A 13,238-nucleotide genomic window follows, 5' to 3' on the forward strand; every position below is an offset into this window, starting at 1 on the left:
TCCTACCCATACCTCTGAGAAATCCCAGAAAACCATCCAACAGGGTCACTACTGCCCCTCTTGGCACCAGGATAGATGATCAATACTCAAAGAATATGAACAATTCTACAGGCTCATTGTGCTCATTCTGTGAAAAGCTTCCAGGTCAACACCCGCCAAGGCAAAGTCAGTTGTTATATTTGTACAGGATCTTAGAGTTAAGGGCTATATATCTCTATATCTATATCTATACCTATATCTATAACTATCTAAAATGAGCTACCTTTCCAAAGGAAAAAAACCCTGGAGTTTACTGTGGCTAAATGGTGGGGTAAATTGTCTCCAAAGATGGCCATGGACAATTTTTCCCACCCTGTGCATATATGGCACTCACCCCATCAAGAAGTGGAGTGTATTTCCCCTCCTGTTGAATCTGGGATAGCCTTGTGATTTGCTTTCACCAATAGAATGTAGTGGAAATAACACTGTGCAAGTTCTGGGCCTAGCCCTTAAGAGGCCTGGTATTTTCTGTTTTTGCTCTCTTAGGGATCAGTTCGCAAATAAAGAAGTTCAACTAGGCTGCTGGAGAGAGAGGCCATATTTAGAGAGAGGCCCTAGAGGATGAGAGACTATAAAGAGAGAGAGAGCCCAGACATCCCCCAAGCTGTCCCAGCCACGTGAGTGAAGCCATCTTGGATCATCCAGCCCTTGTCAAGCTGTCCCAGCCAACATCATGTGGAGTAGAGATGAGCCATTCTACCATGCCCTGCCTAAATTTCAGAATCTTAAGTAAAGAAAGCATGGTTTTGTTTTTTGTTTTTTCCGGCCATGCCGCACGGCTTGCAGGATCTTAGTTCCCTGACCAGGGACTGAACTTGGGCCTGGCAATGAAAGTACCAAGTCCTAACCATAGGACCACCAGGGAGTTCCCAGCACAGTTGTTGTTGTGGGGTTTTTTTTGTTTTTTTGTTTTTTTTGGCTGTGCTGGGTCTTCGCTGCTGCGTGCAGGCTTTCTCCAGTTGCAGCGAGCAGGGGCTACTCTTCGTTGCAGTGCGCGGGCTTCTCACTGCGGTGGCTTCTCATTGCGGAGCACGGGCTGTAGGCGCGTGGGCTTCAGTAGTCATGGCATGCGGGCTCAGTAGTTGTGACTCGCGAGCTCTAGAGCACAGGCTCAGTGGTTGTGGCGCACGGGCTTAGTTGCTCTGCGGCATGTGGGATCTTCCTGGACCAGGGATCGAACCACGTCCCCTGCATTGGCAGGCAGATTCTCAACCACCCAACCACTGCACCACCAGGGAAGCCCCACGGTTGTTGTTTTAAACTACTCAGTTTTGAGGTGATTTGTTAGCAATGGATAACTAAACAATAGCAAAACTAGGGATATACTCAGGGTCCTATGATTAGTGCTTTGTGAAGATGAATCTCAAACACAGTTCCTCTGCTCAAAGTTCACATCTTTTTCCGAAGGTGACCATTATAATCCTGTTTAATTCATGTACACAAAATGTTCTGCTCCCTAAAATATTCTTACCCCCATTAATGCCCAAAATGCCACACATAGATATTCAATCTTATGACCCCTGTTGAGATGTAAGAACTCCACGATAATTAATAAGTAAACTTAATTATTCTATTAAAATTTAGTTGAAAATATTTATCAGATTTTTTTTGAAAAAAGGTTTTGATTGGCACCATGAATACTATAAAATGATTGAACTGCCACACATTTTCCAGGTTTTTTCCAATCCCATTCTTTCTTTAATTTGGGAACGTTTTCTCTGTAGGAATTTTCAGTGAGTGGCAAAAAGGGAAGCATACCATTACAATAAACTCTTGATTTTTGCTGTATGAATACCAAATTCTATGAAATATCTGCAAAAGGTTAAAATTCTAGGTTGATATTCCCCAGTTTGAGTCACCTCTTTATGAGGTGTACAAAGGGAGTACAAAACAGTTTTAACATTAGTCAAAGTAAAACAAAATTGGGAGAGTAAGTGTCCTAGAAATAAATCTATATTGCAATATCAAATAGAAATGATTTAGAGATTTTGCACTCTAAGAATTATTGCACCATTGCATTTCTCCAGTAGCACAGATAATAGTTACCTTAAAAGAAATGTGTAACCTTGATAACAAGGTAACTTTCAAAAAATAACTTGAAACTTCTAGTTAAACATGGAGAATTTAATACAGTACATACTTACCTCCATTCCTTCCCAAACCTACTAAAATGACTTTGAAGGAATAAACCTAAACCCAAAAGGACAAAGAGACTGAACAAGGAGAAAACAGTTGATGAGAGAGCTCAACAAAATTATGGAATCTGTAAAGCTGATGAACCACGTAGTCCAGAAAGGCTTTCTCCTCACTTCTGATGTTTTCCTTCTTGAAAAAAAAGAGCTCATTTAGTACAGCTGGGCCTCTCCCTGTCCTTTGTTCATCCACCCTAAGTGGAGTATTACACTTCCCTCCATCCTCTGTGCTCCTGGGAGGGAGAGCCTGTTCATCAGAACACACATTCTGCTGTGCTCCTCCACACTGAGGTCTGCCCCAATCCAGGCTGCCTGATTCTGGGGTACAGTTAGCAGGCCCACTGACTCTCAAACTAAGCTGCATCCTCCAATCTGGCCTCCAACAGTAATAAAGGAGATATGTTGACCACCATATTTACTTTTTGCTTTATTTCTCAACTTGTTCAGGATGCTTGCACAAAGAAGGAATGCTATTATTGGGACCCCCTCAGAGACCCCATTAGACTAGAGGTAATTGTCTTAGCAGAGAGGAGAAAGTTGAAACCTTACTGCCTGCAGGAGATTGGGAGACAAACTGATTTACACTGTAGAACCCCACAAAGATTTTGAATTTGGAAACACTAAGAACCCTTGAAGATGAGGGTGAGCATAGGGCTAAAACAGAAGAAACAGGGCTTCCCTGGTGGCCCAGTGGTTAAGAATCCGCCTGCCAATGCAGGGAACACGGGATCGAGCCCTGGTTCGGGAAGATCCCACATGCCACGGAGCAACTAAGCCCATGCGCCACGGCTACTGAACCTGTGCTCTAAAGCCCGTGAGCCACAACTACTGAGCCCTCATGCCACAACTACTGAAGCCCACACGCCTAGAGCCCGTGCTCCACAACAAGAGAAGCCACCGCAATGAGAGGCCTGCACACAGCAACGAAGAGTAGTCCCCGCTCGCCACAACTAGAGAAAGCCCACGCACAGCAACGAAGACCCAACGAAGCCAAAAGTAAATAAGTAAATAAATAGTACACACCCCAAATTAAACCCAAAATGAAATATCACTACACACCTATTAGATTGGCTACTTTTTTTTCAACTGACTGTATCAAGTGCTGGAGCAACCAGAGCTCTCAAACACTGCTGGTGGGAATAAAAAACACTATGAAGAACAATTTGGCAGTTTTCACAAAGTTAAACATACACTTACCACACGACCCAGCACTAGGTTTTTAGTTAAGAACAATAAAAACATACATCCACTCAAAAACCTGTACTTGAATGTTTATAGTGGTTTTACTTGTGGTTGCTGAAAACTAAAAACAGCCCACATATTCTTCAACTAGTGAATGGATAAACCAACTGTGTACAACTGTATAACGGAAAAACTCAGCAGTAAAATGAAGCAAACTCCTGATACGCAACAACATGAATGAATGCTGAGTGAAAGAAACCTGACTCAATAGGCTACATGCTGTATAATTTAAGGCATAAGACATTCTGGAAAAGGCAAACTTATAGGGTGAGAAACAGATCAGGAATTATGTCCGGAACAGGGTGATGTCCTGATTATGACGGTGGTTACACGGCTTTATGCATTTGTCAAAACTCATAGAACTCTACACTAAAAAGGACAGGGCTTCCCTGGTGGCGCAGTGGTTGAGAGTCCGCCTGCCGATGCAAGGGACACGGGTTCGTGCCCCAGTCTGGGAAGATCCCACATGCTGCGGAGCAGCTGAGCCCGTGAGCCATGGCAGCTGAGCCTGCGCGTCTGGAGCCTGTGCTCTGCAATGGGAGAGGCCACAACAGTGAGAGGCCCGCGTACCGCAAAAAACAAAAAAAACAAAAACAAGAATCCACCTGACAATGCAGGGGACACGGGTTCGAGCCCTGGTCTGGGAAGATCCCACATGCTGCGGGACAACTAAGCCCGTGCACCACAACTACTGAGCCCTCATGCCACAACTACTGAAGCCCACATGCCTAGAGCCCGTGCTCTGCAACAAGAGAAGCCACCACAAAGAGAAGCACGCACACCACAACCAAGAGTAGCCCCCGCTCACCACAAGTAGAGAAAGCCCGCGCATTCCATGTAAATTATACCTCCAGAAACCTGACTTTAACAAAAGGAATGAGTTTGAAATTTTTCATAATAAAGAGTTTTTTTTTAAAGTATACACCCTCTTTCAATTCTACTTCTAGGAAAGAGTTGGACAAATGTATAAATATATATGAACAAGAATATTCTGATTGAAGTATTGTTTGTCATAGGTAAAAATTTTTTTAAAAACAAAAAACACCTACCAGTCCAAAGGCAGAGGATTAGTTAAACACATTGGGTTTCTACTATACAATACTATGCAGTTTAAATTGCTGACAGGGATATATATTTACTGACACAGAAGAATGTTCACAAAGTAGTGTCAAGAAAAAAGGTTATAGGCCCATTATGTATATAGCTTGGTCCTATTTTTGTAAAAGAAAATAATATTTATACACACAAAATATATGCATTTAGATATAGCGTCATAGGAAAAAGATTGTAAGTCAGCAGAATGGTAACAGTGGTTATCTCTAATTAGGAGAATTTTGAGTGATGTTATTTTTCTTTTTTGCTTTTTGGAATCTTCTCTTTTCCTTAAAATAATCAGATATTATTTGTATATTGTAAAATAACAATTAAGAGGAAAAGTGACAAGCCATTGCTAAGATCTGATATTCTCTACCATTCTGGAGCCAACTCCAACATTTCCTTTTTATTTTTTAAAAAAGGAACAAAAAGAACTTCTTGCCATGTGCATGGATTTGTAACCAGCCAGTGATGGTGCTATTTAAATAAAATATATGTAATACATGAAACAATAAGCATGTTTGATGGTAGAAAAATGGGGAGAATGCAGGATCTATGAGCTCATAAATAACTGCATTTCACTTTTGCAGGTATTGCCTTAGAAATGACTTGAACCTTTAAAAAAAAAAAAAAGGTTTGTTGGTTTTGTATTTGTATTTCCTCCTCAAAGCAATGACTCCCAGCAGCTACAGGGAATTAACTGAGGCAGAAGCAGCCAGAGCCAAAAATGTCATCTGTTTCCTTTAAAGGTTTTTGGTTTTGTTTTTAAAGTATCTTACATTTTGAGTGGTGGGTCTGTCAGAGCCTGCTGCTTTGTCCTAATAATATTTCTACATGACCCCAGCCAAGCCACTTTACCCTTCAAGACTCATGCTCATTTTTTTTTTTTTTTTTTGGGGTACGCGGGGCTCTCGCTGTTGTGGCCTCTCCCGTTGCAGAGCACAGGCTCCGGACGCGCAGGCTCAGTGGCCATGGCTCACGGGCCTAGCCCCTCCGCGGCATGTGGGATCTTCCCGGACCGGGGCACGAACCCGTGTCCCCTGCATCGGCAGGCGGACTCTCAACCACCGCGCCACCAGGGAAGCCCTCATGCTCTTTTTTTTAAAAAAGTATAGATATTTTGAAGCAAATAAAATGTCGATGAAAGCACAGCAAGCTCTTTTCCTTTAAGGTTTCAAAGAAAACCCAAATCATTTGTCACAATCTGATCTGAGAACAGACTTCTTATTTGGGGGATGATTAAACCAGTAATAAGCTACCATCGTCACAAGATTTTGCTATATTATCATCTGATTCCTATTCCTATAGCAATTCAGACATAACAATTCTTTAAAAAAACAAAGAAAAAGATATCTTTAACTAGAATCTTCTCACTGTTGAAGGGAAGTGGCATAAGTGTTACTGTCTTTTGCTTGGGTTGGAACACAACCTTCATTTGAGTTAGATGAATGGTAGAGAATAAAAAGAAAAGGGAGAAGTCAGGCAGAATGAGGAGGTCACCAGAGCTGATGGAACAATTTATTATAATTCCAGGGCACCATGATATCCTTCCTTGAAGAGGAAGCAGTTTATTAAATATATTAAGGAGAATCCTGCTTTGACATACGTATCCTTTGGTGTCATCTCAGAGACAGTGAAGCATGGGTCTGCCTGCTGTGGCGTGCACTTTTTATGTTCTCATATATAACTATAGGCCCTGGTTACACACCCATCCTGTGGAAAGATTGTTGACATCAGCTAAAGAAAATCTCACTGCCAATTGTCCACCCCCCTTGGTTCACATAACACTTTATTCTACCACTATTTAGAACTTCTCACTGTTGTATTCTAGTAATTGGGTAAGGTATCTGCATCCCCTAAAGAGACTGTGAAGTTCTTGAGGGCTGGGATTATGTCATTAATTTTTTATTTCCAGGGCCTGCCATGTTGCCTAGCACCTAGAAGTACTCAATATATGTTTGTAAACTAGTGAAAGTATTGTTGCTAACCTTTGCAAAAGGGACTGCAAGAACAATTCCAGATGGCTGGAATCTCTACAAAGAATGGCAAACTCCTGGGAATTCCCTGGCAGTCCAGTGGTTAGGTCTTGGTGCTTTCACTTCCGTGGCCCAGGTTCAATCCCTGGCTGGGGAACTAAGATCAAGCCAGGCCGTGCGGCAAAAAAAAAAAAAAAAAAAACTCCTTACCACCTCTGCTCCTCCAATAGGTGTAGAGCACTGATTCTCAAGTGTGGGCCCTCAGACCAGTACCAACAGGTCACCTGGGGACCTATTAGAAATGCAAATCTCTGGGCCATGCTCACCTTCTGAGAAGGACCACATTCTGCCTATGGAATGTGTCTCTCTGCTTTCACTTTACTATGGCTACCTCTTGAATTCTTTCCTGAGTGAAGCCAAGGACCCTCACTTGGCAGCCTGTCCCAGGAACTTGCCCAAGACCTGGGACATGACCATCCTCTTGTGCCCCATTTCCCCCCAACCTCTTTACAAAGCGTTATTAATAAATCTACTTTTTACCTATCAAAAAATGCAAATCTCTGGACATACCCCAAACCTACAGAATCAGAAACCTTGGGTCAGAGGCCCAGAAATCCATATTTTAACAAGCTTTCCAGGTGATTCTGATGTACAATGACGTTTGAAAACCAAAAAGAGAAAGTTCAATGGCGCCTATGTCCTTTTTCTGGTTTAGCTTAGCAGCTCTATGACTAGCCATGGGAGAATCCATAAATCCCTCAAAACTCAGTCTTTATAGGGTATAACAAGAGAGTTGAAATGATGCCTGAGGACCCTCCTGGCCTAAAATTCTGGGAAAAGGCAGAAAGAAAGTAAATAAATATTCCAGTGACTAGACTCATTCATTCAATCAGCAAATATTTATGTACCAGGCAGTGTTCTGAGCATGGAAGCAATGCATGACACAAAGTTACTCCTTTTTAATTAAAGTTGCAACATTTCAGACCACAAACTTTGACCTGTCTTCTGTCTACAAGATTCTAATACTGCATCTGTCATGCGATGTGAACTGGAAAACGGAGAAAATGATCCAGAGTTCTGACCAGCCCCTCCCCCAAATTACTTTGACTTTAATTCTTGAAAGCTTTTGTGTTTGCTTAAGGGCCTTCAGTACCAGTGTGTTAGAAGACAAGCTGTGGGATAATAAATGTCATTATCAAAACAGACTATCTCTATGTTACTATGTTACTATGTTACTCTATGTTACTACTCTATGTTACTATGTTACTCACGGCACAAACTTGCTTGCCCTTTTAGGAAACTGAATCCATCTAATTCTGTCTCCTCATCAATTCTCTCTTCTAGGCAATTAGTCACCACCTGTACTGTTTGAGCAAATTCCTGTGTTGACCATTCCTCTTTCCTTTTGATCTGCCTCCCTCCCTCGCTTAACTCTCATATTCCCCACCACACAAACTCAGAGCACTTAGTGGGTTACTGCAAGGTGTTTTAGACTATTTACCGTATTTAGTAAGTTTAAATATCCTTTTAAGAAAGGACCCTTTAAGGGACTTCCCTGGTGGAGCAGTGGTTAAGAATCAGCCTGCCAATGCAGGGGACACAGGTTCGAGCCCTGGTCCGGGAAGATCCCACATACCGCGGGGCAACTAAGCCTGTGCACCACAATTACTAAGCCTGCGCTCTAGAGCCCGTGAACCACAACTACCGAAGCCCTCAAGACACAGCAGCTGAGCCTGCGTGCCACAACTACTAAAGCCCATGCGCCTAGAGCCCGTGCTCTGCAACAAGCCACCGCAATGAGAAGCCCATGCACCGCAACAAAGAGTAGCCCACGCTCACCGCAGCTAGAGGAAGACCCAACGCAGCCAAAAATAAATAAATAAATAAATTTATTAAAAAGGAAAAAAAGGACCTCTTAAGAAAAAACAGACCCTTGGGGGGACTTACCTGGTGGTCCAGTGCTTAAAACTCCACACTCCCAATGCAGGGGAGCCAGGCTCAATCCCTGGTCAGGGAACTAGATCTTACATGCATGCCACAACGAAGATCCCACGTGCCGCGACTAAGACCCGGCACAGTCAAATAAATAAATAAATAAAACAGGGCAAGAAAAAACAAACCAAAAGTCACCACACTTGGATACCTTTGACTCTCTGACTGGTTCATATTTCACTGCATTTGGAAGGACAGGAGATGGCGCCAGAAGGCAGCAGAACTTGGTTTTAGTAGGGTTTTAGCCAACCCCAGAGTGAGTAAAGGGCTAGAGGGAGAAGTAGGAATTAAAACAAAGGCGTCAGTTTGAGTAGCAACTGTGGGGGGCTTTTTTTTTTTTAACATGTAGGGGTCCTCCTGACACAACTCCAAATCAGCCTGGTGACAACAGAAATATCCACAGTAAAGCCAAAGGTAAAAATAAAGGAAACTCCAATAAAAGTTTTTAAAAATAAATAAATAAAGGCAAGTCCCTGGAGTTTGCCTCCTTTCCCCCTCTCTCCTAGATACCAGGGCTTTGTCCTTTTGGGAAGCATGAGGGCCTGGAGGGACTGCTCACTCAGAAGTGGAAAGATGCTGATTTGGGGCTAAGACATCTTTGTGAAACATTATTCAGTTGTGTAGGCAAAATCCCAAAGCCCACCAGTAGTGAAACACTTCCCAGAAGGAATCACACGCAAAACATTTTGAATTGAAACTTTAAAAATTTAAAAAATCATAGACAACCAGGAGGTGGCGCCTGGTAGGACACATTACCTACCTTGGGAGGCTGCATCACAGCCCCAGACACTCCAGGGGAACTCTGTCCTGGCAGAGGTCATTCTGTCCGGGCCTCTTCTTTCCTACCTTGCAAAAGATGTCTCTGCTTTCTTTCTTTTTTCTGTTCCTCTGTGTTAACTGTCCTGATTCCCAGGAAGTCTAATTTACACTATAAGCCTTTTCTTCTTCTTAGATGGGATGAGTGGGGCTTTGGGGGAACTTTGAAACATAAAACTTATCTGTAAGGGAAAAGTAATTTGGAGGGTGATGAAAGAATTAAAAAGGAAATGACATCTGCAAAATGGCTTTGCTTTGCAGATCAATCACAGTGGACAGAAAAGCATGGTGGGCTCCTGCCTCTGCAGGGGCTGATGATCTAGCAGATGCATTATTCTGTTCACTTGGCTTTTGTCCTGCACCCTTATTTAGCTTCCGCTCCCTTTGTTTTGGCTATTTATTGCTACTTGGCAGAATCAAGGAGGGCAGAAGGAGCTCAAACGGGTGCAACTTTCTGGCTGTGACTCCGGTGAAGGGTATCGGGGGAAAAAGAGATTTCAAAGTCTGGCCTGAAGTTATCTTTGGGTTTCACATTCTGTAGTGAGGGATTTAGGATGTACATTCCAATCAGGATTTCCAGTCCCGTGGGGGAACAAACACCAGCCCACATTCCTGAGACTCGGCAGCTTCTATGCTCCACTTGCCCAGTTCTCTGGTGGCAGGTTTCACTCAGTCCCAAAAGTCCTGCCTCAGCCCTTTGTTGGGCAGGAGGGAAGACCCTGGGCCCCTCTTCCACTCCAACGGGATCACATGGTCTCTCTCTGCTCCCTCCCCTCTCTTTCCCTGGAGTTCGCCTTTTTTCTGATGGTGGTAGTGATTGTTTCTAAGGTCGCCCCGTCTCTCCTCCTGCCCTGGCCACCGTGCCAGGGGTCAGTGTCCTCTTTGGTGACAAAAGCCGCCCTAGATCTGGGCTCCCTGGGGAGGGACATGGCTGGGCCTCACAGTTGGAGCCGCTGTCTCTCCAGGGTGTTGCTGCAGCCCCGCCCCCCGCTGGGCACACAAATGGGCTTTATTCAGCAAACAAAACCACCCCCCTCCCAGGCCACACAGGCACGTGGACCCAGCCTCACCGTGGGAAGCCGGTGGTGACAGGCGCAGGAGAAAGAGATCGCTCCAAACAAATTCTCTTTGCCTCACTTCTCTTCCTTATTTTCCACACCCCACATTCTGGTCCTTGACTTCCTCCCCTCCACCCGCACCCTGAGTCTCCCAGCTCCTTCTCGTTTACCTCTCTCCTAACTCTGCACTCTTCCTATTCCAGGGCGCTCACATTCTGCAGGGCGTGGGGAACGGGTCCTCCCACCATCTGCCCTACACCATCCAGGGAGTTGCTCCTCAGAGGAGAAGCCAGATGGGGAAATAAGAACCCCTGAGGGAGATGGATGGGACCCCAAAGGATCAGACCCCCAAACCCTCCGTTCCTGCCCCCGCCCATTCCAGGGAACACCCTTCTCAACAGTGTCTGTGTGAATAGCAGAGGAAGGAAGAGCTCACCCCAGCTGCGCTCCTGAGCCAGGGCCAGGCCCCTGTGAAACCCGCTGCGCTTCGCTCTGAGCAAGGCCATCCTGCATGCTTAATCGGCTATTTAAGGAGCTGTTCGCCAACAACCCAGACAGTCCCCACTCCCCACGTACACCCGTCCAGAGCCACCTTAAAAGCGGGAGGCAATTGTGAAGTAGCTGGCCAGCAAGTGGAGTGAAGACTGCAGAGGGAGATCAAAAAAAGAGAGGGCAGAAAGAGAGGCAGAGAGAGATTTATCCTGGGGACCCAGAAACTCACGGTACCCCACTGAAAACCAAATCCCCTGGAAGCCCGCAGAGGCACAAAGAAAGCAAGAGAAAAAGATAAATACACTCAACTCCGGGAAACTTCTCTTCTCTCTCCCCCACCCCTCCGCCTCTCTCTCTCTCCCCTCCTCTCTTCCCCCCTCTCCCTGCCCTAGTCCTCTAGTCCCCAAACTCCCAGTACCTTGTGTTTCTTCCAGGGATACCATGTTGTTCTTCACCCTCCTGCTAGAGGTGATTTGGACCCTGGCTGCCAACGGGGGTAGGTACATCTGGATGTCTGTGTGTGTGTCTGTGTGTGCTGATGTACACATGTTGCCATGCATGCTTAATGGAGAAGGAGGAGTGTAAGAGGAAGCCTAGGGCTAGAATAATAGGCTCAGGGATGCAGGGGGGAAAGACAGGACTGGGGAGGAGACCACTTTCCTTCTTTTCCCTTTGTCATTCCAGCCTTGCTGTTCGTGGGGACGGGGGCAAACTAGCCTGGGTCAGGATGTGTACACACACTGCGGGAGTCACTTTGCAGGCTGCAAATTCTCTCCGGAGCTCCTTCCCCCACTGCCCTGGTCCCAGGCAACCCTCCTGGTCTTCTTTATTTACAAACTCATCCAGTTAGGGAGCCAAAGAGGCCTGGAGTGAAAGGATAGAGGACTGATGGGGTGGGGGGAATACTCCTGCCTCCTGCCAAACTCACACCCTGATCCCTGACTATGAACCTCATGGCCAAAGTCCCCTCTCGGTTCTGTGGGGCGACCAATTTCCCGGTTTTTCCTGAAAGCTGTAGCAATAACAGTCAACACTGTTGGGCCCTTTACAATTTACACAGGACTTTCAGGAACTCCCAGGAGAGGAGGAAGGACTCTTGGGGGGAACAGGCCGAGGTGCTCCAGGAATGTCCCCAGAACCCCTAGCCCTCATTTTTGTGATCCCTGTGCCTAGCACATAGCAGGTGTGTAATTAAAATTTGTTGGAAGAACAGGATGAGACGGGTATCTAGAGGGCAGAAGGGGAACACAAAGAAGATGATGGGGAGGGGCACCCAGCCGAGGAGAGTTGTAAATTGCACCTGAGGAGAAAGGAGCAAATTGGGAAAAAGGAGGAAGAGATGTAAAACCACTGTGTTGAGGATTTGGTGGGAAGGGAAGGGCAAGGCTCTCAGCCTGCCCAGAACCAGGGAATTCGAGTTGTTGAAGTGTCCCACTGAGCTGGTGAGTGAGAGGCTGCCTCCAGCCCTCCCTTGCGCTGCTTTTCAGAACTGTCTGAACGAAGTGATGGGCCAGCAGAAGAGCCCAACGATGAGATCAAGGATGTCTTAGAAGTCTGAGGGATTTGTTTAAGGGAATCAGAGAGAGAGAGAGAGAGAGAGAGAGACAGGGAGGAAGTTAGAATTTTTCTCCAAAGTTTCTAGCAATTTGAATAATGCAGAGACAACCCGCAGGAAGGCCTCCCTTTCCCCTTGAAGCAGTTTGGCCCTGGGTGAGAGCTGGACCAGCAGACCCCCAACCTTTTAGCTGGAGACAGGACTGCACGAGAGCCTGGCATGTGACCCAGCTGGCAGTGCACTTTTCCACACACAACGCTTCACTTTCATCCTGTCCCTGCCAGCCTGGCGGCCTGTGCCCACCCACTACCCTCAATGTGGAGCGGACCCTGCCCGATTTGACCTAACCCAGCCACCTGGGAATCTAGGGAGCAGAGGTTCCTGGTGATGGGAAAAGTTTCCTTTAGAGTTCCTGGGACCAGAGGAGGAACTTAAATGTTAATTTACAGCTCAGTGCCTTCTTTCGTGCAATGCTTCCAAGCAAAGGAATAATGGCCCTCTCCCCTCAGCAGCACTTGCCCGCCCACGCTGAACTTCTTGCCCCTCTCTTTGTTCCAGTCCCTTTCCTCCAAACCCTACACCGTCACCTCAGCCCCATCTTCTAAGGGTTAGATTGGCTTGGCAGAGGCTGTAGAAAAGTGAGGGTTGGATATTTTGCACATTTGGATCCAGGTTAATTTTAGTCTCCTGGCTTTATCTCTTTTCATTTCTCCTCCCCCTTTACTCAGCGAGCACAAGCACAGCCTGGCTGGTGATTTTAAATAGGGCCCCCCCCCCCCCC

The 13,238-nt window shown here is 45.7% G+C and overlaps 1 protein-coding gene across 1 annotated transcript in view; it reads left to right on the forward strand.

Moving 5' to 3' along the window:
• Positions 1 to 10,482: 10,482 nt before the first annotated feature.
• CA14 (carbonic anhydrase 14) overlaps positions 10,483 to 13,238 on the forward strand; it is a 7,015-nt gene continuing 4,259 nt past the window's right edge. Inside the window, exon 1 of the mRNA XM_007463495.1 lies at positions 10,483 to 11,398. Within this exon, the coding sequence (XP_007463557.1) occupies positions 11,344 to 11,398 (55 nt within the window). The 5' untranslated portion in view covers positions 10,483 to 11,343. The remainder of the gene's footprint in view (positions 11,399 to 13,238) is intronic.

This window comes from Lipotes vexillifer, unplaced genomic scaffold, assembly GCF_000442215.2.
Source record: "Lipotes vexillifer unplaced genomic scaffold, Lipotes_vexillifer_v1.1 scaffold1034, whole genome shotgun sequence".
In the NCBI taxonomy this organism is placed as follows: domain Eukaryota; kingdom Metazoa; phylum Chordata; class Mammalia; order Artiodactyla; family Lipotidae; genus Lipotes; species Lipotes vexillifer.